This window comes from Eumetopias jubatus, unplaced genomic scaffold, assembly GCF_037043125.1.
Source record: "Eumetopias jubatus isolate StellerSeaLion01/CBP00866 unplaced genomic scaffold, mEumJub1_p1.0 scaffold_15, whole genome shotgun sequence".
NCBI classification, from domain to species: Eukaryota; Metazoa; Chordata; class Mammalia; order Carnivora; family Otariidae; genus Eumetopias; species Eumetopias jubatus.
The window spans coordinates 71,426,632-71,454,625 of NW_028274821.1; the positions used below are offsets into that span (position 1 = coordinate 71,426,632).

At 46.4% G+C, this 27,994-nt stretch overlaps 1 protein-coding gene across 2 annotated transcripts in view; it reads right to left on the bottom strand.

Moving 5' to 3' along the window:
- PTPN3 (protein tyrosine phosphatase non-receptor type 3) overlaps positions 1–27,994 on the bottom strand; it is a 104,209-nt gene that overhangs the window by 47,647 nt on the left and 28,568 nt on the right. Inside the window, exons 2-10 of one of the 2 annotated variants that reach the window (XM_088018730.1) lie at positions 26,459–26,613; positions 21,178–21,285; positions 21,059–21,101; positions 18,451–18,529; positions 13,919–13,963; positions 10,554–10,606; positions 4,652–4,772; positions 3,440–3,527; positions 346–434 (exon numbers count right to left, since the gene is read on the bottom strand). In XM_088018730.1, the coding sequence (XP_087874856.1) occupies positions 346–434; positions 3,440–3,527; positions 4,652–4,772; positions 10,554–10,606; positions 13,919–13,963; positions 18,451–18,529; positions 21,059–21,101; positions 21,178–21,285; positions 26,459–26,596 (764 nt within the window). In that variant the 5' untranslated portion in view covers positions 26,597–26,613. Of the gene's footprint in view, positions 1–345; positions 435–3,439; positions 3,528–4,651; positions 4,773–10,553; positions 10,607–13,918; positions 13,964–18,450; positions 18,530–21,058; positions 21,102–21,177; positions 21,286–26,458; positions 26,614–27,994 lie in introns of those variants that run through there. The other variant, XM_028108769.2, reaches the window with a different exon arrangement.

The window sequence follows — 27,994 nt, forward strand, 5'->3', positions numbered from 1 at the left end:
ACAATGACAATACAGTTCCTGCCCAGAGGAAGTTCTCTGACTTCTGGCCAAAGTACTGCCCGGGCCTCCTTAACTCCAAAACCTGCCTTGCACCATTTTATCCCTGTTTCCACGGAGTATCCCAAACCATACGGTGACCGGGGGAAGGGGATGCCGGTGAAAACCCAACTACCTTTCCCAAGTACTGAATCTGGGTCGACCAGAGAGGTCAGAGGGAAAAACCTAGGGGTAAAGTCTCCACTCCTCCTTCAGAAATAAAAGTGTAAAATTAGAGATAACATTTCTTTTGTTCAGCATTTTTTTAAAGCATGATTCAGAAAATAATTAGAACTGGTCTGCACTTACCAAGGATAGAAACTTGTGCAAATATATTTTCGGTACACGGCGATGCCCGCAGAAGCGATCCCAATCATTAGCTCTAAATTGTGCAGATCCTGTAAAAGGGAAGAGCTCAGATTCACAGTGTGTCACGGTCACATTGATGCCCTCCGGTAACTGAAGCACCCACGCTTTTATAAATAGCAGTATGTATATGCTCCAAAGGGAAAATGTTAGGAAAACAGGCACAGAATACTTCAGATCCCAGTACTTAGCAAAACTCTTCTAAAGTGAACATACACCATCTGAGAGCAGCCGCTGGGTCCCACTGGCTTAGAGAGTTACCAGGCAGGCCCACTCGTCCTGCCACAGAATCCTGACATGAACATCCAATTATACATTTTCAACAATTAGATACCATGCTAGCATCAGCAAGGCTTCGACCTCTGCATAGCTTTCCACCAATCTCAACTCCCATCATGGGAAAGTTGTTAGCTACCTATTGTCATGAAGCGTAGAACTGCTGACTTTAAATCCAATGAATGAATAAATATTGCCTATAAATCCAATAGACTCAACATTCATTAAGAGCCTGCTATGTTGGGGCGCCTGGGTGGCTCAGATGGTTAAGCATCTGCCTTCAGCTCAGGTCGTGATCCCAGGGTCCTGGGATCGAGCCCCACGTCTGGCTCCTGGCTCAGCGGGGAGCCTGCTTCTCCCTCTCGCTCTGCCTCTCCCCCTGCTCATGCTCTCTCTCTCTCTATCTCTGTGTCTCAAATGAATAAATAAAATCTTAAAAAAAAAAAAGAGCCTGCTATGCTATGCATTGCCATAGACAATGAAAATATGGAAGATACAGCCACTATAAGGTATTTAAATTCATCTGAGAACAAGGTGAGTATAGTAAAATTTAAAACTAAAACGGTTCCTTCCCGAGTCATCTATATCCCAATATACCCACTCAGATACTTGTAATTATATTAAAAAGGGGGGGGCACAGTCTGACTTAGTTACCACTGAGCGTGAACGTTGGGTTTGCCGCTTACTAGCTGTGTTATTTTGGGCTACTGAGCCTCATTTTTTTCCTTTTGTACAATAAGGATTATTAAAGCCACCTCTCCAAGGGTTTTTATCAGGCTGAAATTATAGAATATGTGGCAGGTATAATAAACTTTCATTCCCTTTTGCCTTCCAAGATGCTGTGGGACAAATTACTGTGAACAGTGATGTGAACATGGGAAATCAGAGAACCTGGCCAAAGAAAACAGTGCTGATACAGGCAAAAGTCCAGAGAACATTCACTACTGGGCAGCCAGCTGAAATCACATGCAACTCATCCCCTGATGGTCACTGTTCACTAAATTCCCAGGCCGTCCCCACATTCCCCAGCTATACATGTAGAAGACAGGGCCATGTCTAGTCGTGGTCAATGTTCTAGGAGAAGTGATGGGTCTCCTCTGGGCTGAATCATTTAAGAGCTGCTGTGCAACCCTCCAGCTTCCCCTTCACTCGCCACAAGCATGAGGCCACGTGTGGAGTTGGTGACACCACAAAACGGAAGCATCCTGGCTGCGGAGTCGCTGCAAGTAGGAAGGCTTCCCTGGAGGGTCGCTGGGACCCACCGCAGCTTTTGAACTACTGAGGAAGGAACTTTGTGGTATCAAGTTATTGATAGGGGTTTTCGGATGACCCAGCATAGCCAAAGGTAGCCCAACTCCCTCTGATACCTTGGGAGGTGTCAGCCAGGCAGGTAATCATCTGGCTTGAGGTCTCTCGTGGGACACAGGTGGTGGGGAGAGCACAGATCGACTCAGAGACATAGAAAGCCCACTTCACCACTGCAGAACGTTCTCCACAACATTCTATGACAAATTATTATTTGCAAATGTAATAAAAAGTAACCATCAAGTCCCACAGTTGGTATTTTTCTAAGATCCCGTATCTTTTTCCTACTTTATTACTTAGGTCATAACTTGCCTATCACACAGTTATGAGATTGAAGGGGACACAAAAGAGACGAAAGTGTGTCTATGAATTGCAAAAATACTCTATTTACTCAACTTCCCCAAGCCTCCATTTTCTCATTGTAAAATGCGATGATTAGCATACCGACTTCACAAGGTTGCTATAATCTTTAAATGGACCTTGGGGTCTCGTGAAAAGCATCTCACACAATGGCTAGTACCTACTAGGTGTTCAATCAATATTTGCTTCCTTTTAGATATGATGTGGCCCAATTACTGGTAGAAAATATAAAGGTCAGATGCCAATTAGACAGTGCTGGGGTCATGTACTGAAGCTGCTACTTCTGTGCTATGTGACCTCTGAGAAGTCCCTGAGTACCAGTTTCTCCATCTGTAAAATGGGGGTAGTGATAATACCTCATGGCATTACTGTGGGACATAAGAAAACTGCTGTGTCTGGCAGATAGAAATTGCTCAGTAGATGATGGATATTAATCAATTTCATTTAAAAGGTCACAGTCAATTTAAAATATTTATTGGTTTTCATGATCATACCATTATAATTTTTAAAAGCTGTCATATTTGAGCAATTAACTGTATTTTGAGCAGCACTGAGATGAAACAGTAAAAACCTTGGCTCACCAAAGTATCGCTTGGAAAATGGACATATACATTTTTTTGCTTCTTTAACTGTAACATGAAATCATCTTACAAAAACTACTCGTTTCTAATCCCCATGACCCCCCACCCCATGGAAACATGAAACATGAAAAAAGCGACTGGATAAATAACCAACCATACTCAACATTACTCATAAACTTTCTGAATATTGTTTAAAAAGGTCTTTTTTTTTAAGTTTTTTTTTTTTTTTTTTTTTTTTTTTGACAGAGAGAGACACAGCGAGAGAGGGAACACAAGCAGGGGGAGCGGGAGAGGGAGAAGCAGGCTTCCCGCGGAACAGGGAGCCCGATGTGGGGCTCGATCCCAGGACCCTGGGATCATGACCTGAGCTGAAGGCAGACACTTAACGACTGAGCCACCCAGGCGCCCTAAAAAGGTCTTTTTAAAAATTATTATTATTATACCAGAAAAGGCAGTTCAAGAAGTTTTACTTCCGGAAGTTAATTTCTGAACCCGACTGGGGAAAGGGTACCTACCCTACCGCTGTGCAGCTCCACTCCATAGAAGTCGAGGGTCCGTGCTATGTTAATAAAGCAAGATTCAGCTTCTGATTGCTTTAGCCCACTATAGAAAAGGAGAGAAGATGGAGAGTTTGCCAATCAATAAAGTATATAACTCCAAGTTTTAAAATAAAAATCCCCCTCCAAGTTGGTAACATTTGTCAGGTCGTTAAATGCCTTACATTATTCATCTTAAACAGTCTAGCCCTGAACTCTAAAGCAGGCCTTTTTCTTGTCCACTGCAGAGGACTTCATCTAGCCTGCTCGGTCCTTTAGTAAATACTACTTTTCACTTGGTAAGCTCTCAGTCCTCAGATACAGAAGACAGCCACCTTGTGAAATTCCCACCCTCCTTGTTCCAAGTTGCTTACTTGATAGGTGCTCTTCAGGTCTTTCCACCTTTATCTATTCTTCGGCAGCCTCAAACTCCCAAACGTCACTGTACTATTTTAGGACGCTGGCTTCTGCCTGGGAAACAATTCTGGGAGGGAGGACCGGCGGTGCCTTTTAGAAGGACGCTGGTTGCTTGGCCTTTGTTTTTCCAGCCTTCCCAAGAATGGCAGGTCCCTTGAGACCTGGCCTTCCCGGTCAGGAGGGCCCTTATCTAACCTGGACTCCACCGGCGCCACTGCAGCTTTGAATAAAATGCGGCAAAGGACGAGGGGGCTAGAAGTGGGCACATCTGCTGGAGTGCAAGTGTGGCCTGAGGCAGCCGTGGAGAACTGGTGTCCCTTCTGGAATGAAGGCCGTTTCGTGACCTGAGCCCAGAGAGGACGCGGGATTCACAGCCTGGCGCCATGCGTCCATTGGCCTGCCTGTTCCACGATGCCTGAAGGGGCCGCATGTTTTAAGTGTGGTCATCCGTTCAAAGGTTTGCCTGGCAGGTCAATTTGTGGGGCAGTCAGATTTAAAAAGGGCATTTCCCCTAGGAGTTAACGGATTTTAACGACATCCTAAAAATAGAACGCTGTAAATCCCCCTAAACTCTTATGGATTTTGCACTTTACAGAAATGCTAGTTACGCCAAATATATCTGCCATCATAACAGCCCAAAGGTTCACAAACCCCCAACAGCTTAAAAGAGGATGCATGAACAAAAGGAAGCCACACATCAAACCTAAGGGAACACGAGGTCTGAAATGCCCGACCTGGGCTCCCAAAGTAGGCCACCGTACCCCTCCCCCTTACCTGTGCTGCTCATGGAGGGATTCCACCTTCGCTAAAAAGTCATCGTTCTGATCTGGGATGAACTGACTGTCGGAAAGATAGCCCGGATGATGAAGGGAAGAATTATAGTCTCCAAAATGAGCTATCAAGACAGAATGAGGAGGAAATTGCCTTTTCAGTATGGTCTGTATTCACGAACATGGACAGCATCACAAGAAAGGCACTGGAAGCATTCTTCCGAGAGGTTCTACCACCACATGCAATAGAGCTTCTCATTTGCTCCAGATTTCACATTTTCTTCGGAACCCTATATGGGCTAAGTACTACCGTGCAGGCTTTGGCTGAATGCTCTCTCCCCGAGGCCAGACGTTTAAACAGTCTAAGCTAGGTCCTGTTGTAAACCCATAGTCTGTGGTGAGCACAGCAGGTGGTACCCTACCCCTGCATACAGACACAGAAGGGAGCCCACTCAAATACGCCACACCCTCTATGCCGGGCACTGTGCAGACAGACTCTCTACTACCCCAAGGTGATTACGACACTGGACCAACCTGCTCTGAAACAATGGGTGTGGGCAGAAAACAGGTCATGATGACCTGAATACTCTCTGCACCTTGACCGACTCCCTGGAATTTGGAGAAGTGTGGAAGAAATGGAACCAGGATGTGTTCGGAGGCACAGTGGGAGGGTGGGGGATGGCATAAGGGATGGGAGTGGGTGGGGCTGTTGGTCTGGGCCCTGGCAAGGCTGAGGGCAGAGTTCTTGGGAAGAAGGAAACCTTAGGGGAGTCAGGGAAACACTGGGAACCTGCAATTCCCTTTGTAAAGGGAAGAGGAAGGGGGCCTCCTAGAGGGATTACCAGATGCATCCCTGGTCCAAACAGCACCTCTCCCTCAAGATCCTTGACTGCCATTCTACAAACATGATTCATTGATGTCTAAGGTGTTACAGGTATTCCTGAGAGTGGTGCAGTAGCCAACCTGTACAAGTGTACATGGCTGCCCTGAGGATTCAAACCATCTGGGCGTCTGGACTGTGGAGACTGGGAAAAAGACCCTGGGTGGAACAGCCAAGGATCTGGCTGGGGGACCCAAGGACACCTGCTTTGCTTCTCCAAGATTCAGTTTTTCCGGCTTTATAAAAATAGGAGAAAAACAAGTTCTAGTTCTGATGGGTAATTTATCTAGTATTTCATTTTCTTAATGAGACACTTTCATCTTTTTCTTAAAAATATTAACCTTGATCTTTCCAAAGGTTTCAATGAATTCTTCCTGCAGCTGGCCTCACTGCCAGGGGGCTTCTGAGGACTGACTTTTCACAGCCCATTCGACACAGATTTCTAAATCACACAGCTCCTTCTGTGTCACAAGGATGGGAATTGGGAGAAGCTGTGGCGATGCTTCACGGCCAATCTCAGAAGGGAAGGAGAGGAGCCGGGGAGCTGCTTAGGGGGATTTCATCACAAAGATGAGAGGAAAGACACAAACATGTCTTTCTTTACATCCGTGTGGCCCTGCTCCCCCTCAGCTGCCATCACACATAAGAGCTGCCCTTTGAGATCCACACTGTAATGAAGGGATCTGTTTCCTCCTTACAGTCTTCCCTGAGGGCTGGGAGCGAGGCAGACTCATCTGTGGGGCCTAGCACCTATGCATGGCACACAGAAGGTGCTCATGGATGCAGTACTTGGAGCTAACCCAAACAAAGGCTACTACAAAGTTCCATTTTCGAAGGGGAAGAGGGCAGAAAGTCAAATGATCTACGCAGACAGACTTGGTCAAGGGGAGACCATAGGCTGTAAAGGCCAGCCGAATGCAGCTAAGCTATGGACAGAAATGTCAAGGCTGGATGATGTAAGCACAAGTGTGGCTTACAGGCGAGTCCGTACACGGTGAAGTGTACAACAGTGTGTTTATAGGAAATAATTTAGATGCCTTGACAGAGTTCCCGATGAAGAAAGCCTGAGAAAGCCTTAAAATTACCTTGCGTAAATTCATTTTAAAAGGGAAGAAACAAAGTAAGGGAAGAAACTGGTCCACAGAAGCCACTTTTAGCAGTCGAGACCAGAACCCAGGTGATCCATGCCCCAGCTAGGGCTCCCATCATCCCCACCAGCCTGCCTACCAGGTCCGAGCTGCTGCTGGCTGGCCATCTGCTGAGGACAGTGGTCACGGCCCCAGAAGGCAGCCAAATGCTGCAAGAGGTTTTCCTAAGCCTCAAGCCAGAGTCCTGTTGAATTTTACTCCGTTGGTTTCATTAGCTCATAGAGATCCTCTTGGATCTTGATTTGGTCATCCATACTGGCTAACAAGTCCCAACCCCTGGGCCCTTCTACGAACATGAATAGCAAGGCTGTCTTTAGTCAAGTCACTGACAAACATCTGAACATGAATGACCAATGAACCTTCCTGTAGGGTGGTTTTCCCTTGAAATCGTAGTCAGCTACTCTGTGCAAAGTGCAATGCTAACCACTAGAGGGAAACAAAGTCAAACAGTCATCTGCAAACACTCGGAAGGCACAGGGAGGTTCCCATGATGGTTTCAAAGCCATGGACCCATCAGATGCTCATGACAACCAAGTGACAGACATTGCTTTTATCCCCATGAAACAGTTAAGGGAAGGGAGACTCAAGGAAGGGACCTGCCCACTTTGCTCAGCTGGTAACCTGGAGCCTAGACTCTGACCACAGTCCATATTCTTCATCTACTTACTATACCACATACCCTAACCTCCAGAGTAATACACTTTCCTATTTGTGGAGAAGCAACACACGCAAAAGCTAATTATAGCAGGAAGAAAAGGAAATGAGTGTTTATGTGGGAAATACATTGTCTTAAGTCCCATGCATTCTTCTGGCTAATATTTTATATTGTGCAAGAAAGAGAGAGAGTATATTCTAAGCACTCAAATGTGCAGCATTTCAAGCTGTGCAACTGTTCTGCTGGGAAAGTCCTTTACATGATATATGCCCCTTACATTCTTTATCCATCTCCCACTTGATCTTGGAGGCTTTTCTCGGGGGTCACGACTAAGAAGCTTTTCTGGACTTGCTCGCTCCTCCCCCACACGGGATGGGGTGCATCCTCCGTGCTCACCCTCACTGCCAGCATCAGCTGGCCCACCTGTGCCTCCCACCAGGCAGGAGACCCTTGCAGAGAGAGGCTGTGCTTTGTCTGTCCGTGCAACCCTGAGGCGGGTGCAGAACCTGCATGTAAGAGAGGTCAACGGACATTACGGAGTAAATACACATTTCTAAAAATGTCATTCTTTGAGCCTCATTAATACTTGTGGCCACTGGCAACCTGAAGTCTTTTCAGGTATTTGCCTATATTACTTTTTATCTAGTAAGAAAATGTGTCTTCGGTTTGCTCATCACTGGTAGGGTTTATCTCCCTATGACACACGTCTGTTGGGACAATCTGGTGAAATGTAGCAGATACAATTTAGACATCCAGCAGTATCCAAGAATTAATCTTACATGAATGCATGCACAGAAGTATGAGGAAAAATACACATGTACTTCCTGAGAGTGAAGGAATAAAGAACTTATACTTAAAAATGCTTGTCTGACCACCCATAATTTTATTAGCATGATAGTCATGCTAATATTTCCACTGAAACTAGTTTGTACTTTTTAGGTGCTAATAAATTCCTTTAGCCCCCAGTCTAGCATTTGTTTGCAGAGGGGGAACCTGACCACTGAAGCTTAGAATAGTTTTTTCTTATTTGGTCCTTACATTTTACTCTAAGCAGAGTTTATTGTTGTTGAACAACAGGCAGTTCTTTAGAAAGCTTTCTTCTGGAGAGACATGAAAACAGAGTGAGAGTTAACACTCACCATGTGCCAGGCACAATTCTGAGAGCTTTCCATATAATAACTCATTCCATCTTCACTACGACCCCATGAAGTAAACACTGTTATCCCCACTTGACAGATGAAGAAGCTGAGGCCTAGGGAGGCTCAGGGTCATGCACGTATGAGGGGAAGAGCCAAAATCGAGGTAATATGGCTTCAGGTGTGCTCTCGTCGACTCAGGCAAGGGTCCAACTGTAGAGTTTCTAGTTATAGACTACTTCACACGTGTGATCTGACTCAAATAGTCAATTCTGAGTCGTCACAGTCACCGTCCTCACCTCCATTTTACAGAGGAAAAAATGGAAAATCAGGAAGGTAATACCACATAAGTGGCAAATGGAGAAGCCAGGCTTAAAATTGAGTCTGGCTGCATCCAAAGCTACGTCCTTTCTAAAAGTGTTCCCGGCCCTCAAACCTGAAGCTCTAGCTGTGAACACCAAACTCACTCTGGGATGTGGCAAAGCTTGTTTCTTCAGCCGATCAGCCTGGCAGAGACAGAGGAAATGAGGTCTAGAGATCAGTAGGGATACAGGTCGACTGTGGCCATGTCATTTCCCACCTGGACGCAACATGGCTGGGTCTGTTCCAGTTGCATTGTAGGGAGAGGGGAACTTTCCAATCTACCCAGACCTACCACTGCGCAACCTCTTCTCAGAAGTTTCCCTGAGAGGAACCTGAGAGGGAGGAGGTGCAGGCCACCAGGGGAGACTGATGCTAGGTCTTACCTGACTAGTGAGTAGGGTCACCGTTAAAAGTCTGTCTTCCATTTCCTGGTATCACACAGGTGGGCAGGTAAGCTGGTAAGTTCCAGCCACCTTGCTCTTCACCTCTCCTATTCCTGATCCTTGAAGCCGGGGGTGTGGAAAGACTTAAGGCCACCTCAGGAGTCCATGTCAGCCCTCTCTTGCTATTTTGTCTTCGAGACCAAAGCAGAGTGAGTAATTTAGCCTCCACCTGCTCTGAGACCTGACCATCTTGCCCTCTTAGCCGCCTAACACACAGTCAGCCAAGAGGGTTAACAGGCCAAGAGGGGGTGGGGCTCATAGAAAGGTACAGGGGCCTTCTTACGTCCTGGGCTCCCATGTAAGTCTGTCCGATTTCTACGTTAGTGTGTTGCCCTGGCACCACACGGCTAACTATGATGGGGTACTTCACCTTCCTTCAGGCTCGGGACCATTTCCATCGTGCATACCCGGCATCTACCACGGGGCATGACGTGGTATATACTCTCAACAAAGTTTTGCTGAATCAGTGATTTCTTAAGCATAAACAGGCCTTGATGGAAAATTCCATATGGGTTTTCTCTCCAATGTGGCAGCCACCAGCAACATGTGGCTCCTGAGCCCTTGAAATGTGGCTGGTCCAAATTGAGATGTGCTGTAAGTATAAAATCTGGACTGGTTTTCAAAGACTTCATATGAAAACAAAATGTAAAATATCTGGTTAATTTTTTTTACATCGCCTCCATATGAAAATGATAATATTTGGGATATACTGGATTAGTTAAAATACTAAAGCTAATCTCACCTGTTTCGTTTTCCTTTTTTAACACTGGGTACTAGAAACTTAAAATGACATATGTGGCTCACATTATATTTCTTTTGGACACTGCTGCTACAGACCAACGGATGACCCATTAACTCTACTGAAACTCTAAAAACAAATTCCTAAGATCCTAAGAAAGTAGCATGAGTGGCCGCCAGCAAATTGCTTAACCATGGGACTTGGTTTCTGTTTCTGTAAGAGGTGACTGGTAGAACTATCTGCCCCACTGGGCTTTGTTGTAAGATCCAATATGTGAGCGAGGGACTGCTTAATGCAATGTGTGATAGGTGACTTCTGTTGTATGGGCTCATTCACACCTTCCCTAATCAAGATCCCTGTGTCGGCAGAGTGCGTCAGTCAGGGTGAAAGTGGGAGTATCCCGACAACCAGAGGTAAGCTTGCCCAGTGGGATTCCTGGGAAGAGGGGAAGTGATCTGGTCAAACGGGAAAGGCTAGTGACTTTCTTAATACATCGGTCAGAATAGTCTGCCCATCTGTGAAACGCTCCCTTGGTGACTTACATTGTACGGCATAGGATGCTAGAACCACTGCCGAGTTAAGAGGGCAGGTTAACCTGTCGGGAGAAAAACATATTAGCAAAGTCACAAGAGCCAACAGCCTGAAACATCCATGATGGGGGACACCTGTCTTCTTTCTCAGATTAACCATTAAAAAACATCATGAATCATAATAAAGATATTTTTAGGATGTAACTCAAACAGTAAAGATAAATGTAACACTGAAGATTCACAACTAAAAGAGAACTTTGTCATGTTTAAAATAATACACACTAATACAAACACCATGAAGCTGGAGGCCTAATGCTGGCCAAGGTTTTGGCCGGTCAAGAAAGGTCAGGCTCATATCACTAAGAGGAAAAGTGAGAAAAATTATACTCTTAGATCAATGGGCAGCCTTTGTATCTTTCTAGTAAAGACGTGAGACTTTTCGTAGGGCTTTCTAACTAAATCCCTGACTTCTGCCACCTTTCTAGAAAGGTGACATCCTCTTAGATGGGAAAAAATAGAAAAGGATCTTAAAATTTTAAAACTCCTGTGAGTTCTAAATTACTTAGTAACAGTTACTTAAGATTCCTAAATCTATTTACCCTCCTCAAGCTTCCGATCTATAGGGGATGGTCTGTCTGCCTCCCAGTTTGCCTGCCACCTGCTAGAAACCCATGGATCAGACATTAGACTTGAGCTCCCTTCCCCTCAGGCTCACTGCCCTCCAAACACCCTGTTTCTGCCAATGACACCATCTCTAGCTTAGTCATACTTCGAATCCTCTGGTCGCTCCCTTCTCTCTGTCCAAGCATGAACTCCACCATCTGCCTAGGAGCTCGGCCAGCAGACCTGGGCCAGGGATCCCTGCCAGGTGGAGAAATACACTGTGGAGGGGCTGACTAGAAGCAGTGCAAATGAAGGCTTGCAGGGTGGGGAGACACAGATTTTGAAAGCATTCTTCCCGGCAGCCCCAGGGGAAGTGGAGAAAAAGTGCTGTTTCCATGGCAGCTCATGAAATTCCCAAGATGTGAGTCACCCCCATGTCTCTGACTAATCAGGTTGGCCAGTGCAGGGTTCCCCTTCCTGTCTGTTGTGCTATGTACCGTTCTGAAGCCGCATGAGAAGGGAGCCTTCCCTATGTGAGGGGCCCCCAACTTTCCTCAAGTTACTAGGTGTTCCCTGCTAGAACTTCTAAACCATCTCTCCAAGTTTGGAGCTATGTCCAGGGATATTCACCACCTGTTTGTTCATCTGGAGACCCAGAGAGCCCGTGGGGAGAGCAGACACCAGCCACTCACTCTCCTAAGATGCGCTTCAAGGAAACCTAAGTCAGTGTCCCTGCTAGAGGCGGAGCAGGTGAATGGGACTTGGGGAACACCTGAGAAGACAGGCTAAGGGGGTTCCATCCACATGGAAGGAATAATCCTATGAATAAGTCAGAAATGAACATTTCCAAAGAATAGGGTAAATGCGAACTAAAAAAGAATGCTGAAAGCCTGCATGGCCATTCAACGTGGCCCCTAAAAAGACCCCTTTGTTTCCCTCTAAGCTTTAGGGTCTCCATCTGATGGCCAAGGTCACCTAGCTCAGCTGGAAGGAGAGCATGCCTTGGGAACCGCCTGCCACTGATGGCTCAAACAAGCCAGGGCGCCCAGGAAGAAGACTAACCAGGTCCATCCCGTCTGTCAAAAGAGTCATAGTTACAAATGGCCAGACCCACCCTGACGTACCCAGGAAGTGTCTGGTGACAGGAGACCCTCTCCTGAGAGAGGTGGTGAAGGCCACCAGCATGCCTGATGAGGAATGCCAGGGATTTAAGGCAGGATGTGTCCCTCAACAGGTGTCACCCAAAACTAACAAGGGGTATTGTGTTGGGAGAAGAAAAAATGAAGACAGCTAATTCCCACTATGGGGAGCACTGGACTGAGAGCTCCTGGGGGTTGAGGGTCTTGCTTTATTTGATCAGCACAGCACAGAGCCCATCATCTAACAGGTGCTTGAGAAATACTTGTTGGAAAAAGAAATTAGCGCATAGGAGAGACAAGTTTCTGCTTCTGCAGAGGGCAGCCTGGACCCAGAAGAGGGATGGGTCATTTCCCTCTAGAGTCACCCTCGCATGTGAGAAGGCTCACAAAAGGGGGAGCTCATTTCTGGGGGTGCTTAAGCAGAGGCCAAGGCCTGCAGCTGTGCTAGAGAAGGGGCTCCTTCCTCCTCCAAGTGAGAGAAGGAGCTCAATTGCAAAACTTCTCCCATTCTAGGAGCTCTGAACAGTCAACAGGTTAGGGCAGTCCAATTTCAATATGTGTCTTGTTTCTAAATGTTCCTCCCCTCCCCCACCCCCAGGATCTTCACAGCCCCGCCTGCAAACCTCCCTTCCATGTAGATGAAGCCCCCCAGTCTCTTCCAGCCTTCTCACCCTTGCGGCTGCTCTGGCCACATGCCTCCTGCCTGAACACCTCCAACAGCTCTCCTCTGCCTGCTGGACACAAGATGCCGGTCTTGCTTTGACATGAAGAGAGACCCCCCCCCCTTTCCCTTATTCTCCTGTAAGCCTCCAACACGTGCTTTTCAACTGGGACCAAGGGGCTGGGGCAGGGCAAAGCCTTCCAGCCTGCACTTCTCCTTCTAAAACCTCGTGGCAACGGGGGTCTGCACAGCTCATACTGGTCCCAATCGTCTCACGGGCTCCTGTCTCACTGCCCCCAACCACAGGGCAGGCTCCCTCACAGCAGCTTCTGAAAACCCTCCTGGGGGGGGCGGGGCTGGCAGGAGGAAAGAAGGAATGAGGAGAATGGGAATAAGCTGTTTCTACCAGTTCACTGGCTGCAGGTTCTCCCTTAAGGAAAAGTCAGGATTTGCAGGAGGTAGCTCAGGGACAAGTGGTTTGGCATTTCTCATTCCTTCCCCAGCCATTTCAGATCCTTCCAGCCCCTGAGATGGTCCTGCCATACAAGACGTGCTGAATCACAGGCAGACACTCACGTCTTCCAGCACAAAGTCTCCCAGAGAGAAAAATGAATCATCTAGAGGTACTAAGGGGCTTGGAAGTGGACCTAAATTAGGCCTGAGCTGCCTTCCTGAATGAAGCGTGTCTCACATTCTCCCTGTAACTTTTCTCAGGTCTTTACCAGAAAGATAACTGTATCTTTGCTAATAAAATTGAAACATGAAATGAAGTTTATCCATCCTCAGCTTCTCCAAATCAACACTGAGTTAAAAACAGATGTCCGGAGCATAATGTCGTACAGGATGCTGCTTTCAACATCCATCCTTTGTTTAGATTTAATACTGTTTCCAGAAATACACGCTCATTAGATTAAAACCAGGAATTTTAGTGTCTGGCAACTGACAGGAAAAGAAGAATGTGAAATTCTCATTACCTTCCTTCACAAATATCCATCTTCAGTTGTAAGAAATACAAATGCCTACGAAACAATTGTTTTTTATTAATGCATAATACTCAAATTGAGATACAAAAAACAGAGGTGATAAGTCAAAGACAAGGTTTGTACATTTGGAAAACAAAATACAAAAACACACATTTTCGCCTGAAGTCTCGGGCGCTCTTTTGTACCTTGCAAAGCTGCCCCTTCGGTAACAATGCTTCCTTGTGGCTGCTGATTTCCAGACAGCCTCATGCCAGCACATACCGTCCCAGGGATGGCTGACCCCGCCAACGATCAGCCGGTGCTGTTGCCAGTGGACACCCCCACCCTGGACATTCCCCATCAAACGTGGGGCATCTGAGAGCACCAGGCCCCATGGGCATCATGCACAGGCAGCCCCCCAGGTGCTGGGCAGCGGTGGTTCAGAACACACCCACATTCCCTCTGCATGAAGCTGCAAAGAGGAGCTGGGTCTGTGAGGACACTGCCTTGGCTGGGTGCAAACACCCAGCTGAGTTGTTTCCCGTGTCCTGGGAACTGTGGGTACTCGAGCAAAAGCATAAACATCAGTCAGCTACCAGCTGCCAGGACCTCTGAGCTGAATTCGGCACTTGCCCGTGAGCCACCAGCAATGTCAAAACCCAGGACCTGATTTGTGGGCAGTGCTCGGGAACCCATCCCGGGCCCCACACCCTGTGAATCTGCTTCCTGTCCAGGGACTGCGTAAGAGACAGCAGTAGGAGTGCTGCGCCGGCCACCAAGGGCCATGGAAAGCTTTATATTTAGGGATGTGGCATACACCCACTTGGCTACTAGCTCCCACTCCTTTTTAAAGCCCAGATTCAAATGGGATAGACATTCCAGTGTCTGGCCAAGAGGACAAAAGGGAAACTTCTTGAAATATAATACAGATGCAGCAGAAGTGTTCTGGGGCAGGAGAGTGATCATTTGGCAATTTGAAACACATGCAGTCTCCTTAGTCCTTCAAGTTTATATGTTCAAAGGTCAAGGTGCTGGTGTTCCGAGACATGAATGCTTCACCTGGCATTACAACCTCCTCTCTGCACAGATCTTGGCTGGGTGCAGGGAATTATTCATAATGTACTGCCTCATTTCAGCCTCCTACCAGCTCTGAAGTAGGTACCACCACCTCCTTTTTTTTGAGGAAACAAGACATTCAGATAGTTTACATGGCGCCAGTTAGATCTTATTTTAACCTGGACACTCATGCTATGAAAAAACCTGACTATGCTACAGATTTCTTATACATCTAATAACTTCAGGCTTAGCGTCAATTTCCTAACTCTGATATTCTTATGTAGCCTGTAGTTATCATCAACTACCCTGAACGTGTTGAAGACCGGCGCTGAGATACCATGTAGCATCCATTTGCTGATTCATGCTTACTCTGTATTGGAGACTATCTTTTTCACCTAGGAGAACATCATCAGTCCTTTCTAGTTTGTTCCTATGTTTATCCAAGCTGACATTCAACCAGAATTAAGTGTTCTCTCCTCCTACAATAGTACTGGGAGAAATGAGACAAGGGAGAGAATCTGGATAATATGATGGTAAATCTGGCCCTCCAGTGATGAGCCGGGCTAATTGGTCTATCTTCCTAGGGACAGAAATGAGAACACAAACCTGGACATCACCATTCATCAAAGGCTACCTTGTCTGAATCAACCTCATGACATCATACAAAGAGGTTGTCATAGTGGAAGGAGGCCCAAATTTAGGGGATCTCCTGGAAATCCTGAAGGAGCCTCGTTTTGAGACTGCCAGTAAATGAAATTCTGTGTACAATGACCTAAATTTATCGGGAACAGCAGTTGTGGAGGCTTCCAGTCAAGGAGAGGTCTGACAATCAGAATAAAAGAAAACCATGCAGAAGAGATATCAGCACACCTGACTCAGAAATGTAAAGGTCACTCCTAGAGTATATCCCATCCGTGATCTCAACTTCACAAAAAAAGCAACGAATGCCTCCCTAGATTTTAGAAAACAAACAGAAAACAACAAATACTACTTTCTCTGACACTTGAGAACTGAACTTCTTTAAAAGGAACTTACTTTTGGATAGGCTACAGAGGTGGGGCTTAATAGGATACCGTGTGTCAGGAATATAGGCAAAACTCTAAGTTAAAAAAAAAAAGACCTGTGAATTAATGGTGGAAGTCTAGCTCAGCATAAGAAAAAGATCTGGCAGTCCTGCCTGCCCACAAGCTCCACAGGAGCCATGTGGGCGGCTGCTGCAAAGACTCCTGTTACATTGAAAGCTGGTGCCCAAAATCCCAGGAGGTGACAGCCACACTCCACTCCAACCTTGGGGCTACCACCCACCTTAAGTTGGGAGGTGGGGTGGTAGGGTCAGGTATCAGTCCTGAAGCAGTGAATTCTAGCGGGGATACTAGCAAACTGACTTTTATCTTGGACTTAGGGAAGAACAAAAATTCATCTATTACTCATCTTGTGCCCAAATCTGCCTCTCGGCATCCCCCACCCACTGGCCATGATTCTACCACCAAGCATGTCTAATTCCCCTTACCGTGACAGCCCTTACAGATCTCAAGGCAGCCTGTTTCTCCCCAAGTCCTCCCTCCATCCCAAACCTCCTACATTTCCTCAAATGTCCCTCAAACGACAGGGAGGCTCAGCAGGAGGATTTTGTTGGCACCCAGAGGTGGTGAGCTTCTCTCTGGTGGGGTAGGGAAGTGGGTACCCAATGACCAAGAGGGACCTGGAGAGGGACTCTTGGGTTAGGCCAGCCCTAGCAATCCCTCCACTCAAGTTCTTTGTTTGGAGAACTCTGCCATGCCTGCTGGTCACCACACTCCTGGGCTCTAGCATCACAGGGGGGGCAGACAGAACGAAAGGTGACAATCACTAGCTTAGGCAGGGCGGTTCATACATATTTGTTGGAACCTATCAGTTGCTCAAAAATTTAATGGGTCACAACTGGCATTTTAAAAGAAGGAAAGAGAAAACAGAGAACTTGAGAGTGCTCTGCGCTTCCTCTTGGTTTATTAAATATTTGCTTCTGTAATGTCTACCTGGACTGCACTGTGAAGCAAAATATATTTTTGCTGTGTGGTTGTGATTTAAAAATCCACTGGTTAAAACCACACACGTGTGTGTATACACACACACACACACACACACACACACACACACACAATCTATCATAACGTTTTTAAAGCGTCCCTTGAACAGAACTTGGTATTTAGTAATGGCCTGGGGGAACTCTGGTAGGGTGATTTCTATAGATGTCGCCCCCTGGGTCCACTGGCTCATGAATTGAGCTGCTGCACTAATAACCCCTTAGTCCACCGGCATGAGGAACCATTATGCAGAAAACTCAAAACATCATGTGAACTTCCCATGGTGGCTCAATGAGCCCCACGGACATCTCTCACTCTGGCTTAAAATTCAGCTGAACAGTAAACACAGTCAAATCTCCAATGTCTGTTATTTTGGAGGGAAGAGGTGCACAAAGAGGGCAAAACAGAATAACAGACTAATACTTAGCCTTTAAATAAACGTAACTAAAAGCTAAAATGTCATCCTGTGATTACCTTCAAAAACAAAACAAAACAAAAAACAATATTCAATGCCTGAGTTAATGTCACCTTCTTGGTGATGGCCTCATGGGCACAATGAACACCGAATAGGAGTCAATATTCCTGAACATCCATTAAGTTTTGTTTTGTTTTTTTTTCTGGTAGAGAAAAAAACCTCTGGAAGTTTCCCTCCCTATGAAAAATAAACATATCATTAATAAAAGGGCTCAACGTTGCCATGGGGGAGGGAAATTAGAGGCAGGGTCACTGTTCAAACAGCAACAACCTTCCTGTGCCCGCCCCCTCCATTCCAAACCCTGTTCCCCACCCAGAAAACCCACGAGCCAGTACAAAACAAGGGCTAGGACCCATGCCAAGCCCTGAGGGGTAAACAATCCTATCTCGGCTCTCTTTCCCTTATCTGGCTCACATTTTGCTTGCACAGCCTGATTCACCCAGGAGAGAAGCTGCTCCAGCTTGCATTCCTTTCTATTTCTACCAACTGGGGATCTGGTGGAGAATGCTCAGTTCAGACACTTCTTGTTATCGTAAAGAGCCCCCATTCTAGCCCCCCAGAGATACCGGGTTATTTGATGTGTAGACGACTGTCTCAGCAAACTGGTCTCCCAAACCCCTGCCTGCATAGCAAATGAACAAGTGCTTTCTTTGGGTGCCTGCAGGCTCAATGGGCAGGAGGGGTTGGGGTGGCAGGAGAGGTAGGAGGAAGCGGATGGCAGTGGGCTCCAAATGGCACCAAATAAAGAAGTAAGTAGGCCCCAGACAGAGAATTAATTAGCTGATGAAAATTTCAGTATGTATTCCCTCCGATTTTTGCTTGTTTCATAACCGCTGGTGTGGTTATACCCAAAGGAAGTGTACGACCACAGTGATAAGATAAGAGTACATTTTTAGTGGTTTACCCATTTTTATATACTACAAAGGAAACTTTAAAAAAAATGTTATTACCTGGTTTGTTCTTCCTGTAGTGTGTTGGGATCAGGTATAAAAAATCTTACTCGAAAATGCAGAGTACAGGGGAAACCTCCTACAACATTTTTCAAAAACAAATTTAAGTTTTCCTTTTAAAAAAGTCAATGCAGGTAAGCGGCTACTCTCCCATAAGTGATGCATTTTTTTCACTAGACCACAGCTTTTTTCATCAATAAACGGACTAATTTCAAAAAAGGAGTGCACAAGATCATCGTTTAGAAATCTCCAAGTCTGCAAAGAGTCAAATATTTTGCAACAAGAGCATAGAATGAGGTACTATCCCCTCCCTACTATAGGTTTAACTTAGGGCTGTGTTCAAGGCACTCCTTACCTGTATCAGGAATTTTAAAAATCCTTAAATCAACAGATTGTACAACATTCATAAATAATCCCACACAGATAGCGACTTTATACTTTTCCCAAACATTTTCATGTACATTCTTGAACTTAAACACCGCCATAACATTTTCATATACATTCTTGAACTTAAACATCACCATGGCAATGAGTAGGTTAGGCTGATCTCGATGGCACTGTTTTACAGATAAGCCAACAGGCATAGAGCCTTGCCTTCAGCTGCACAGCTGATGACAAAACCAGAACTCAAGCAGTGAGGTTTTTGATTCCGCTATGCCACATCTCAATCATTTTGATACTGGGAAACAGTTCATACTTTTAATGCAAAGTGAATTCCCAAAGTGATAAACATACTAGCAAATATTATACAATTAACACACTCAAATATGGCTTTATGCAACGATACCAACAGTCAATTTGCTTGTAGGGATAAAATTAGCCCATTTCTTTTCCTGGATATGGCAACAGGAGATCAGATTGTGTTGCTAAGATTCCACGCTCTTCCTCAGGTCAACTTTACCCCTCTCCATTACTCAGTAAATGTTCACTGGCCCTATCTATGTGCTCAGCACTTTGCTGCTTCTGAAACTCAAGCCTTCTCCACCCTGCTCCTCGCACTGATCCGGCCACGGATCTGCCGACCTCACCTTCCCTCTCTTTAGTAGCTTCCGTCAGTGTCAAAGATATGAGTGGTGTGTGCGCACCTATGAATGTTCCTCTGTACAGTTGCCTGGGTACCAGTGGGTGGCGCTGTAACTTGGTACAGTCTGACCACCTGCATGTTAGGGGATAGCGCAGTCTTCCCACTGCCTTGGGATAGCCTTTCAGCTCCCCTGCTCACCATAACTTGTCACTGTATGTCTCAGGATGTCTTTGTGCACCCAGAGCAACCTATCGTGTGCTCAGAACTATCCTAGAACCGTCACTCTCATCGTCTACATCCCCACACTTGGCTGTCAGCTCCTTGAGGGCAGGGTCCAAATCTGATTTGGACCAGATTCCCAGAGCTTAGCCCAGGGCGCTGCCAAAATCTAAGCTCAGGACACATCTCCTGAATGAATGAGTTAGTGACTATGACTATAGTCTATGGACTCAGTGCTCTGAGAATTCAAATGGGGGGCAGGTATTTATCTGCACAGTAGCTCTGCAGCTCCCCATGGGTAGGTAGTTCTGAATGCTACAGGAGGTAAGGGCTTGGAGGCCCAGGCTCCACGTGAGGGTAGCGGTGGCACCATGGCCATGGTTCCTCGTCTCTATTCCTTCCCATCTGGGTGCTGGGGCAGGTGGGGGGAGGTGGTGTGTGTCCACTTGTGTGAAATCCACCTGCCGTTTACCCCTTAGCCATTCACTGGCCACCTCCTGTGGAGGGGTGCATGGTAGGGAATGCAGAGAAAAGGTGGCAAGCACCGTTCCCTGAAGGAGCTTGCGGTTTCCAAGGAAGAATAAGGCAGGCAACTATGAGATGAAGGAGAGTTACAACAAATGTAAGGGAGGGTAGGAGGCATGGCTTCTAACAGAAGAGATGCGAGTCTGAGTGGCTAGGAAGAACAGCAAGATTTGGATGTAGGGAAGAGGGAAAAGCATTCCAAACAGAGAGAACAGACTGAGGACAGGCACAGAGGAATGTGCGCAGCCTGGCAGGTCAGTCAGGTTTGTCTGGGGCAGCAGGTGCATAAAGGGGAACACAGAGTGTGATGCGGGAAAACCAGGCTGAGAACAGATCTGGACAGAGGGTGGGGCGGGGCATGCTGTGAAGCCCTTCCCAGCTGGGAGTTACAGTATGGCACTGGGGCCCACTCACAGCTGGGGAGCAGTATGTTTTATCTGTGATATTACCTACCTATGCCTTAGGCTCCAGGGGGAGGGAGTGTGAGTGAGTGTGAGTGTGTGTGTGTGTGTGTGTGTGTATGCACATGTGTCTTTCCCACCTTGACTCACACTGGACTACGAAAGGCCATCCTCCTTCCCTTGTAAGAAGAAAGTGGGTTCCTGGGCTTTTGGCTGCCTTCTTTTACCTTTCCCTTTCCTGCTCACAGCTGGTGAGGGCTCATTTGGAAGCATCTCTGCTCACTGAGAAGTCAGACGGGGAAGTTGGCTCACTCACATTGCCTGGACCACCTGGAATCCAGGTCCCAGATGTTCCGAGCACACTGATGGTCAGAGGAGAGAAATGGGCTAGGGTACACTAACACCCCGTGTTCAACGGAAATGAGAAGGTCACACTCACCTCTTAACTGCTTCCTGATGGGTTTGCTTGATTCCAGCCATCTCTGTCGGGTAAGAAAACATAAGCTATAAGACCAAACCACGCAGGAGTCCAGCATGTGTTAAAGGGACAGTACTCACTAGAGAGTCTACTGAGTCATCGCCATGCTGCAAACCAAAATACTCCTTTTCAGTCACACCCAAGTGGTTGTATACCATATCCAGAAGAACTTGACCGGTATCTTGTTTCTAGGGGGGAAAAAAAATGTCTAGTAGGCAAATGTTTAAAATGAATCAAGAACCGATAGTTAAACATCTTTATTATAGGGGCGCCCGGGTGGCTCAGTTGGTTAGGCAGCCGACTCTTGTTTTCGGCTCAGGTCTTGATCTCAGGGACCTGGGACTGAGCCCCGCATCATGCTCCACACTCAGTGTGGAGTCTGCTTGAGGATTCTCTCCCTCTCCCTCTGCCCCTCCCCCCCCCCCGCTCACACGCACGTGGCCCTCTCTCTCTCAAATAAATCAATCTTTTTTTTTTAAAGATTTTATTTATTTATTTGATGGAGAAAAAGAGAGCGAGAGCGGGAACACAAGCAGGGGGAGTGGGAGAGGGAGAAGCAGGCTTCCCGCGGAGCAGGGAGCCAGGTATGGGGCTCGATCCCAGGACTCTGGGATCATGACCCGAGCCGAAGGCAGACGCTTAACGACTGAGCCACGCAGGTGCCCCAGTAAATAAATCTTTTAAAAAAAGTCTTTATTGTGGGCAAAAAAGGAGTTAAAACATTTAGAGATTTTATGCACACTCACACCTCACAGTAAGAAATGCTTTAATAAATGTCATGTCAAGAAGTCACACGGTACCTATGGGAAGGAGGAGCTAAGAAGAACCACATATGTATGATTTAAGACGGCATGGTTTCGTTTTCTAAGACCTCTTCCTTCCCCTTAGCTGAGATTCCCAAGTGACGTCTGAATGGGAAAACGAAGATATCACAATGAGAGTAAACTTTCCATGACCTACCCATGGATTATCCACAGCAAAATGCTAATCCCACGCCAGTTTGTTGGCGCCTTGGGAGTGACAGAAGTGTGTACAGGCAACGAAACTCTACTAACAGTGTGAAGGAAGATGGCTAAGAACATGGAAATGCCATCCTCAACACCCTCAAAGTGACTTGGTATGTGACACCCAGGGGGATTATCTGCCTCTCTGCTCCCCGCCATCTGAAGTGAGAAGCCAGTGGAGACATTCAAGCACCCTTCACGTCCAGAGCAGGACTCAGCCACCATCACCACTCAGTGCTGGGCGTGGGGACAGAGCCACAGGACGTGTCCTAGAGAGGCCAGGTGTGGAAGCAGTGGCCGGAACGTGGTGTGTGTCAAATGCTGGAACACTCAAGGCATGATAAACACACAGAAGACAACACAGATGGTAATTCAACCTGGGGACAAGTGGAAGCAGCTGCTGACCTGGGCTGGGGGGGGTGACAGGGCTGAGTGTCACCGCTCCCCTCCAGGTGAAATTAAGAAAAGGCCTTTTAAGCACAGGGCCTGGCACAAAGACACAAAGGAGGGAGACAGCATGGTGCCTCTGGGAACTCGCAAATTCTCCTTTATCAGTCCGACTTCTCAGGAATCCTTTGAACACAACCATTTGACTTAAGGACAATAAGACTCAGAAATAGACTATATAGAACAAGCAAAAGACAGCTCCTTTTCTGAGTGCTTGAGAGCAGATAATGTACCTGGAAACAGGCCACAGGGACCAGAAAGAGGAGAATTAGGGAGCTGTCAGGCCCCCTCCTGCAGCCTCTTCTTTTGGTGGGATATCGTATTGTTTGGTCATAAGTGTGGGAACATGAGACATGCCCATTTCCCTGAACATATCCCCCCTTCCTGCCCTAGGGCCCTGCACCTGCTACTTCCTCTACCCAGAACAGCTTCCTTCACAGAGAAATCAGCAGAGTGTAGAAGAGATGGCCCAGTCCACATAGTCTAAGTTAGGAGATACTCTCCTGGTGCATCAAAGAGCGATCAGTTCCCCTTGTTAAAATTTCTACAGGATTTTATATTTAAAAGGTAAATAACTACTGAACATCCACAACAAGCCAGATGTGATACTATGTGCACTTTTTATATATAATCTCTAATCTCTGTAGCTACTTGTGAAGTCATCACCAGCATCCCCTTGGCCGTGAGCAAACAGAGGCCCTGGGATGGTCAGCCTGCCTGCCCGACTCCAGTCTGTTGGCTGCCAAAGCCTGCACGTCCCCACCACACTGCATCTCCCCTGTAGAGTGTGTAATTCACCCATTCTAGTATATTCTGCCCAACTTTCCCAGTTCTCAAAAGGAACTTAAATATACTAAAGGACACACTTATAAAGAACAAGCCTCCCAGCCCAGTTCCCCACCCAATGAGAGGTCATCTTGGCTGCGCCAGGTCACTGTCCATGACCGGCTTGCTCCTTGGGCCAGGCTAAGAACAGCTGATGTCCAGGCCACCTTCCTGATGAGGCCCCCTCCGGCCCACGAGATGGTAGTTTAGGCTCCAGAGTCGGTGCCAATGATCCTTACAAGTAGAAAATCTAAAGTGAATGGGATTTAAGCTGCCAGACCCTCAGATTCAAGTTCAACATGAGTCAGCTTTGACCCGACTGCTGGAGGCTTGGGGAAGCAACACATGAACAATGGTGTTCATGACCAGGAAGGACAGGGCGCCTGCTGAATGCCAGGCTGTGTTCTAGGATCATCACTCTGGGCAGGCGCTTTCCTTATCCCCGTTTACGGGGCTCATCACTCCTCCCTCAAGAACTTCTGACCTGGGATTCTCCTCCCTCCCAGGACAGCCTCCTCATCTCCTGGAGTGCCTGTTCTTGTCTCTCAGACCTTTCAACACGGAACCTTGTTCGTACCTTCTGTGTCCTCGCTTCTCAGGTGACCTCATCCAGTTTCGTAGCTTGCACTACCATCTCCACCCTAGTAAGCCCCCCATCTGTAGCCCAGCCCAGACCCTTCCCTGAACCGTCTCATTTGTACAGTGATCACCGTCTCTACATGGATGAGTAACAGGCACCTTAAACTCAAGGTGTCCCCAGAAGAACCCCAAACCTGCCCTGCTTACAGCCGTTCCCATCTCTGTCAAATGCAACTCCATCTTGCCAGTTGCCCAGGCCAACAACCGTGAGAGTCACCGTGAGGCCTCCTTCACATTCCAAATTCCATCTATCAGCAAACCCCACAGCCTCCGCCTTCAAAAATAGTTTCAGACTTGGTTTACTCTTAGCTACTACTTTCACATTACCACCACACTGTCCAGCCCTCCTCCTCCTTTCCCCTGGGCTGTGATAATAGTCTCTTAGCCCTCGCCCCCCACAGTCTACGCTGACAGAGCATCCAGAATGGTACTTGAGTCAGATCATGTAAGGTCTCTGCTCGGACCTACCAATGCCCTCTGCCTCCCTCAGAATAAAGCCAGTGCCCTCAGGATGACCTATAAGGCTCGCCACAGTCCCCCTGTCTACCTGACACCAATTACCTCTGATCTCTCTTGCTACTCTCCCCCTTGCTCATCCCACTCCAGACACACTAGCTTCCATACTGTTCTGCAACTACACTGAGTGGGATCCTGCCTCAGGACCTTTGCACTGCTATTTTTTTTTAAAGATTTTATTTACTTATTCATGAGAAACAGAGAGAGAGAGAGAGAGAGAGAGAGAGGCAGAGGGAGAAGCAGGCTCCCAAGCAGCAGGGAGCCCGATGCGGGACTCGATTCCAGGACCCTGGGACCATGACCTGAGCTGAAGGCAGACGCTTAACCATCTGAGCCACCCAGGCGCCCCTGCACTGCTATTTTTTACCTCCAGAGAATCACATGGTTCTTGCCCTCACTTCCTTTAGGTGAGGTCTTCCCTGATCACATCTGTAGCAAGACAACCCCGCCCCTGTCCTGCTCTGGCACTCTCTACCCTCCTTATACCACTTTATTTTTCTTCTAAGCACGTACCGCCTGACAAAAGTATACATTTCTTTATGGTCCATTTCTTCACACTTGATGTAAGCTTTGAAAGGCCAGATACCTCGCCGTTCCATTCACTGCTGTATTCATTATACCCAGCATGAAGTCTGGCACATAGTAGGTGCTCAGGAAACATTTGTTGGATAAACATTCACATTCTTGTCAGGAAGAAGATAAATAGCAAAGGAAGAGCTCCCAAACCAACAAAGGAGCCAGCCATATACTGTCAGTTTACAGCCTCTGAAAGAGACACCTGTGACCTTTTCGGAGCACCCACCATGCTGTGACTTCATGCAAACAGCCCTCTCCTCCTGGCTTCTTGGCTAAAAAGGGCCATAGTGAGCTGGGGTCAGTGGGAGGCAAACTGAGGGGTGGGGTGGAAGACCCAGGGGCCAGTTATTGTTACCCTTTCCAGTCCTATGGCCTTCTGTTACCCCTGGTTGTTTCCTACCCAGTCTTCTCTTTCTGACCCCTTCCTTGCACACTGAACTTTTCAGTGAGACACCCTCCAGAGAGACAGGCAGAGGGCATTAGCCTAAGCACTGCCTGGGGTAGGTCAGGGCAGCATGGACTGCTACGGTTCAGGCACCTTACTGCTGGCCCGAGAGGGAGGCCGAATTTCCAGTCCTGCCTCTTGTCGTAGGCTTGCAGTGGGAGATGCCAGGCTCTCCCTGAGCCCTGCCATCTATGAGTGGAACCGTCTCGCCACCCTCCAGATCGGACCCATCCCCTCACACATGTCATAAGCACCTGCTGTGTGCCTGGCTCAGGACCAGGCCCCGGGGAAATGACACTATTCCTGTTCTCAAGGAGCTCACGGTTTAAAGAACATATATATAACCTAGAGATTATAATTACTATTAATGAAATGTGACATGGGCTCTAATAAAGCATACAGGGCACCATTATGGGATAACTAATTCAGGAAGCTGATGAAGATGTCACAGAAGTAACATCAAAGGGTCTCTCAGTTCGTGTCACCAAGAAGAGGGGTTCCGAAAGACACTCCAGGTGAACAAGAATGTGGGCAAAGTTTTTAGGGTTATTTCTAGTCCAATCTCAACATACAAGATCTGAGATCTCTCATTTTCATTTTATTTTATTTTTTTAAGATTTATGAGAGAGAGAGAGAAAGAGAGAGAGAGAACACGAGCAGAGGGAGGAGCAGAAGGAGAGGGAGAAGCAGACTCCATGCTGAGTGTGGAGCCCAATGCGCGGCTCGATCCCAGGACCCTGAGATCATGACCTGAGCCGATATTAAGAGTCGAACACTTAACCAACTGAGCCACCCAGTACCCCCCAAAGCTTTCATTTTAAAATAGTTTTCATCTCTTGGTTTACAAAATGAAGAAAAATTATTTCTTAGTGGCATTAATTCAGAAAAAATTAAATTTGGAGAACTTACATTAGCTTTAAAGGTCTGTACCAAGCCATCTAGAAAGCGGATGCTGCAGATGACTTCGGATCGAGTTTTCTCTTTGGGTAATTCTGAGGTGCGTATATTATTAATTCTTCCACCCAACGCACGTAACCGGGAGGTCATAACTATCGCTGAATAACCTGTAACAGAAGGTATACCTGTTAGCTCTCTGACAAGCAAATTACCCATTACATGTGGATCCTCCTCACAGTGCACCCATCCCTTGCCTGCTTTGACACTCATAAACTGAAGAACTCACAGATAAATGAGAACCAGATAACACACCATGTTTCCATTTGAGTTTTGACTTCTAGGTGTCTCTAAGCAAAATTTATTGCTCAATTATAACATGTTAATATAATTATACGGTTTATTTGTGTGTCTTATCTCCCTGGTCTAAATCTAATTTATATTTCCCAGGCTTTTAATTTTTTATACTTTTTAAAAAATATATACTTGATATATTTGTGTATTCTACTATTTTTAATTTTTTTTACAGAACTAAATGTGGTATAAAAATTGATCTAAAATACAAAGACACTTATTGGTAAAATAAACTATGTTAAATAACTTCTATTTATTAAATTTAAAGACACCACTCAATAATAAAGACAATCCACACAGGTACTTGCAATATGTGTGCAATACAAAGAATATATAAAGAGCTCCCACAAATCAATATGAGAAAAACCACGCAATCTGATAGAAAATGGGAACCACATTAGTTGCCAAGGAAATGCAAATTAAAACCCACAAAGTAATAGTACCGCATACCCATCAGAGTGGCCACAACGAAACCTGACAAAACCAAGTGTTGGCCACAGTGTGCAGCAACTGGAACTTAAAGGCACTGCTGGTAAGACTGAAAATTAGCACAACTGTTTTGGAAAACTGTTTGGCAGTATTTACTAGAACTGAACATATGTATACTCTGTGATGTAATTCCACTCCTAGGCATATTCCCAACAGAAAAATTTGTATCTATCCATTAAAAGACATGCATGAGAATTTTTATAATAGCTCCAAACTGAAAAAGACTCCAATGCCCATCAACAGAATGGGGAAATTATGGTAGACTCCTACCACACACAGCTATACAGCAAAGGAAATAAATGAATGACCATTAGGCCAAAAACGAATGGATTCTTCTATTGTTATGTTGAACAAAAACTGCCGGACACAACAGATTACCGACAGCATGAACCCATTTACATAAATAAAGTGCAGCAACAGGCAAAACTGATCAACGCTAATAGAGGACAGAAGCATGGTTACAGCTGTGGGAAGGGATGAGGGGTGGGGGTGTGTATGTGTGTGTCAGCAGTCTTCCGGGATGCTTAGAACACTCTACCTATTGATCTGGGTATTGATGAGACCGGTGTATTTACTTTGTGAAGCTTCATCAAGCTCTATACCTATCTGTGTACTTTTCTATATATTTCAGTATCAGGTTCACTTAAAGTAACATGTGTATGCAGAGGGAGTTAGTTTAAAATCCAACTATGGTGTGTATTCAGGGAA